This window comes from Lupinus angustifolius, chromosome LG14 (assembly GCF_001865875.1).
Source record: "Lupinus angustifolius cultivar Tanjil chromosome LG14, LupAngTanjil_v1.0, whole genome shotgun sequence".
NCBI lineage: Eukaryota > Viridiplantae > Streptophyta > Magnoliopsida > Fabales > Fabaceae > Lupinus > Lupinus angustifolius.
In genome coordinates this window covers 6,143,476-6,148,525 of record NC_032022.1, presented here as the reverse complement: position 1 = coordinate 6,148,525, position 5,050 = coordinate 6,143,476, and the positions used below count along the sequence as shown (strand labels likewise).

General features: G+C 52.0%; 1 protein-coding gene across 1 annotated transcript in view; it reads left to right on the top strand.

Moving 5' to 3' along the window:
• The window catches only part of LOC109326333, a 2,678-nt gene extending 198 nt beyond the window's left edge, over window positions 1-2,480 (top strand). The window contains exon 2 of the mRNA XM_019559025.1: window positions 21-2,480. Within this exon, the coding sequence (XP_019414570.1) occupies window positions 21-2,480 (2,460 nt within the window). The remainder of the gene's footprint in view (window positions 1-20) is intronic.

Genomic DNA, 5,050 nt, shown 5'->3' with positions numbered 1-5,050 from the left:
ATTCACTTCCTTTGTTCCAGTTGCTGAAAAAGAGTAAGAAGTTTGAGTGGACTGAAAGTTGTGAAGCGGCGTTCGACACTTTCAAGCAGTATCTAGCCGCCCCACCTATTCTCTCCAAGCCACTTCCAGAAGAAATCCTATATGTATACCTCGCCGTATCTGATGGGGCGGTGGCGGCCGTACTGATCCGAGAAACAGCGGAGGGTCAAAGTCCGGTCTATTTTACAAGCAAAGCCCTGCAAGGTCCGGAGTTAAAGTACCAAAAACTAGAAAAAGTGGCGTATGCGTTGTTGGTCGCCGCACGAAGGCTGCGCCAGTACTTCCAATCTCATACAACGATCGTCAGGACTAATCAGCCAATCAGACAAATCTTGCACAAGCCAGAGTTAGCCGGGCGGATGATCACATGGTCGATAGAACTTTCCCAATTCGACATCCGTTTCGAACCCCGCACGGCCATCAAGAGCCAGGTCCTATCTGATTTCGTGGCAGAGCTAGCTGCACCAGAGGGCGATCCAGAGCAGATATGGACCATCTTTGTCGATGGGTCTTCTAACCTGAAGGGCAGCGGGGCTGGCATTCTGTTGGAAAATGGGCAGAGAGTAACCATCGAGCATTCCCTTACTTTCACATTCCCAACATCAAACAACCAGGCGGAATATGAGGCGTGTATTACCGGGCTGCAGCTGGCAAAGGAAGTAGGCGCCCGAAAGGTATTAATTTGCAACGACTCTCAATTAGTTGTATCTCAAGTTTCAGGTGCATATCAAACCAAAGACGCCCTCCTCGGGAAATATCTGCTCAAAGTAAAGGAACTCATGGCCGACTTCAGCGAAGCAGTCATTCAACATGTACCCCGAGAAAGCAACGCCCGAGCCGACATTTTGTCCAAACTCGCCAGCACCAAATGCCTCAGGAACAATCGGTCTGTCGTCCAAGGAACAATCTACCACCCAAGTGTCTTGGCAGTAGAACGGATAGAAATCCCAGATAATTGGATGGCCCCCTTTATCCGATATATCATCCACGACACCGTGCCTCTTGACACGAAAGAAAAACAACGATTCCTCAGATGTTCCTCTTGGTATACCCTGCTCCGGGGAACATTATACCGACAGGGATTCACCGCCCCCTTACTCAAATGCCTTGGTCCAGAGCAGGCGGACTATGTCCTCAGAGAAGTGCACGAGGGAAGTTGTGGGCATCATTTGGGCGCCGCTTCACCCACTAAGAAGGTGCTACGTGCCGGGTACTACTGGCCCACCATGGAAAAGGATGCGACCAACCTCACTCGAAAATGCACCTGTTGCCAGTTGTTTGCCGACCTCCACAAAGCCCCACCAGAAGAACTAACCACAACGCAAGCACCTTGGCCTTTCTGCAGGTGGGGCATGGACATCCTGGGGCCTTTCCCGCAAGCAGCAGGGCAACTGAAGTTTTTGATTGTCGCCGTCGATTATTTTACTAAATGGATAGAGGCGGAAGCCTTGGCTACCATCACCTCGGCAAACATCCAGAAATTCACCTGGCGAAACATAATCACTCGCTTCGGCATCCCATCCGCCATAGTCACGGATAACGGCACCCAGTTTGCAAACAGAAAGTTCCAAGCACTGTTATTAGGCCTCCATATCAAGCAGCACTTCACTTCAGTAGAGCATCCACAGACTAACGGACAGGCCGAGGCGGCAAACAAGGTCATCCTGAAAGGGCTGAAGAAGAGGCTGGACGAGTCAAAAGCAAACTGGCCAGATCAGCTCCATCACGTTCTGTGGGCGTACCGAACCACTCCACACTCAACAACCGGCGAATCGCCGTTCAATTTAACATACGGCGCAGAAGCCATGATCCCGGTCGAGATAGGAGAACCTACCTGGCGGACAATTCAGTTCGATGAGGGCAATAATCAGTCCCTCCTCAGAAACAACCTTGATGAGATAGAAGAAATCCGGGAAAAAGCCCGTCTCAGAGAAGAAAGCGTGAAAAAGAAGACTGCGGCGAAGTTCAACTCTTCCATCATTCCTCGAAAAAATTTCCGAAGGAGCCCTGGTACTCAGGAGAGCAGACATAGGACGGGCAAAAGGCAAGTTGGGACCCAACTGGGAAGGACCTTACCGAGTCATCAGCAAGATCGGCAAAGGAGCGTACAAGCTTCAAGACTTTGCAGGAAAAGACATCCCCAGAACTTGGAACGCCGCCAACCTCCGGCAATTTTATGCTTAGTCAACGACCCCGTACCCGGGTGGTCGCTTTTCTCTTGTAATCTTTTCCACTTATATGATGAATCATTTCCTACAATCTCTATAATTTCTGCTTACACCCAAAGGGCCGGTCTTCGCCCCCTTTGCCCGGTGTCAGCTATGATCTTCTACTTACACCCAAAGGGCCGGTCTTCGCCCCCTTTGCCCGGTGTCAGCTATGATCTTCTACTTACACCCAAAGGGCCGGTCTTCGCCCCCTTTGCCCGGTGTCAGCTATAATTTTCTACTTACACCCAAAGGGCCAGTCTTCGCCCCCTTTGCCCGGTGTCAGCTATGATCTTCTACTTATACCCAAAGGACCGGTCTTCGCCCCCTTTGCCCGGTGTCAGCAATGATCTTCTACTTACACCCAAAGGGCCGGTCTTCGCCCCCTTTGCCTGGTGCCAACTATGATTTTCTACTTACACCCAAAGGGTCGGTCTTCGCCCCCTTTGCCCGGTGTCAGCTATAATTTTCTACTTACACCCAAAGGGCCAGTCTTCGCCCCCTTTGCCCGGTGTCAGCTATGATCTTCTACTTACACCCAAAGGGCCGGTCTTCGCCCCCTTTGCCCGGTGTCAGCTATAATTTTCTACTTACACCCAAAGGGCCAGTCTTCGCCCCCTTTGCCCGGTGTCAGCTATGATCTTCTACTTACACCCAAAGGACCGGTCTTCGCCCCCTTTGCCCGGTGTCAGCAATGATCTTCTACTTACACCCAAAGGGCCGGTCTTCGCTCCCTTTGCCTGGTGCCAACTATGATTTCAGCCTACACCCAAAGGGCCGGCCTTCACCCCCTTTGCTTGGCGCCAACCATGGTTTTTTACCTACCTCCAAGAGGCCGATCCTCGTATACTAAATCGGCATTCGCCTGACTAAAGGCTGGCAAATTGAGAGCCAAAACCATCATGTTCAAAACATACAGAAAATGCCACATAATCGATTGTACAACATCACACAAGAATATTAAAGGAGAGAAGAGCTAAATTCTTCATTAAAGCCGGAAACGAGTTACAAGGCAATCAAAAAGAAAAATTACAGGAAACTCAAAGTTTAAATTACAAAGGCCCCCCACCCTGGCCAGGAAAGGATATCAGCGTCGGCTCACCATCATCACGCCCCATTAACAGGCGCCCGTCTTCGACATAGGCCCCCAGCTGCATCCAAGACCAGTCTTTGTCTGGATACGCCAAGGCGAGTTGAGACTGAGCACTTACCCAAGCATCCGCCGCGGCCTCACCCACGGCCTCCTCCAGTTGCTCCACCCACGGCCTGCTCCAGTTGCTCATTCTCTTCCTCCAGTATCCGCACCCGAGCCTCCCGAGACTTTTTCTCTTCACTTAATGCATGCACCTGCCTAAGAAGTGCAGCATTTTCTCGCACAACAGCCTCAGCGCGGGCCTTCCAAGCCACAGACTCCTCCTCTCGCCGGCGAAGCGCTTCCTCTTTAGCACGAACGGCCCCCTCTGATTCCATCACTTGGGCGGTCAATTTCAACTTGTCACTTTCCAAAAGCCCCACGTGAGCAGACAGATCCGCCACCTGGGCCTTGACAACCTCACCCAACCTGATTAGCTCCGCTTTCTCAGCAGCATGGGCGTCGGCCAGTCTTTGCCTCTCTGACTCGTGTGCAGCTCGGAGCTTCGACGTCGCCGCATCCGCCACCCGCGCCTCCAAGACCCCGTCCACCTCCAGATACTTCTGGATAGAGGCAATAAAAACGGCACTCCCTTTCACGTTCTGCAACAAGACGGACAAATGTACCTTGTCAAAGGTCTCCTTCGCATTAGCGTTAAGGAGCGCCTGTTCGATAACCCGGGGGACGTTGACAGGAGAGATACGATCTTGACCCCCCCTAACCCCCTTCTTCCTGATCGACTCGGATGGACGACCAACCCCTTCTCCAGCTGGCTGGCCAGAAGATGGGGGCATCGACGGACCGGCTTCATCCCCAGTTGATGCGGGCGGAGGGAGCCTGAAAGTTTCGACAGAAGGAACTGCTTCAGTTGATACGACTGCTGGCGTTCTGGACCAACTCTTGTTCCACCTCATTCTGGAGCGGCCCCCCACTCTCTGAAGAAGGCGGCGTGTTTTCCTGGCGGGAAGACCCCTCAGTAGGACAGGGACCAGGAGATGACCTCCTTTGACGCTTGGAAGAAGCAGCATCCTTTTTAGCCACGGCAGTGGCAGCAGTCCTTTTCAAGAGAAGACTCTTCCTTAGCTTCTCATTCATTTTGGTCTTTAATGCGACTGCACAAAAAAGAAGCAAAATATCAATAAACAAGGTAGACAAATACAGACAAACAAAGAACGCAAGATAAACCCGATCCACCCACCGACAAGATCCGTTAAGACACCGCCCCCATCACGGATCGCCGAGCAAGGAAGGATCCCCCCCTCATCAATCCAGAAGGATATGAGTTCAGCAGCCTTTGCCTCTTCCGGATTTAAGTCTCCAACCTCCACCAAAAAGCCTTTGGCAGGGCGCTGATGAATTTCCCCATTCCAAGAAAAAGGAAACCTCGGCTCGCCCGACTTGTTGAGACACCAATCGTTCCACGCCCACCGAACACTAACCTTGAAGTACCCACCCTTCCATTTCTTCTCGTTTGAAGAAAACGGCGTCAGCAACCCCCATTTTGGCCGAGAAATCAGACTCGTCCAGCCATGACGCCCCTCCTTCTCTTCATCAGAGTTGGTGCGATGTCCGATCCGAAACATCCAGAAAAACAGCTTCAGAGTGCAAGGGAAGCCCGCCGCTCGACACATGATCTCGAACGCCCTAATAAACCCCCACGAGTTTGGGGTCA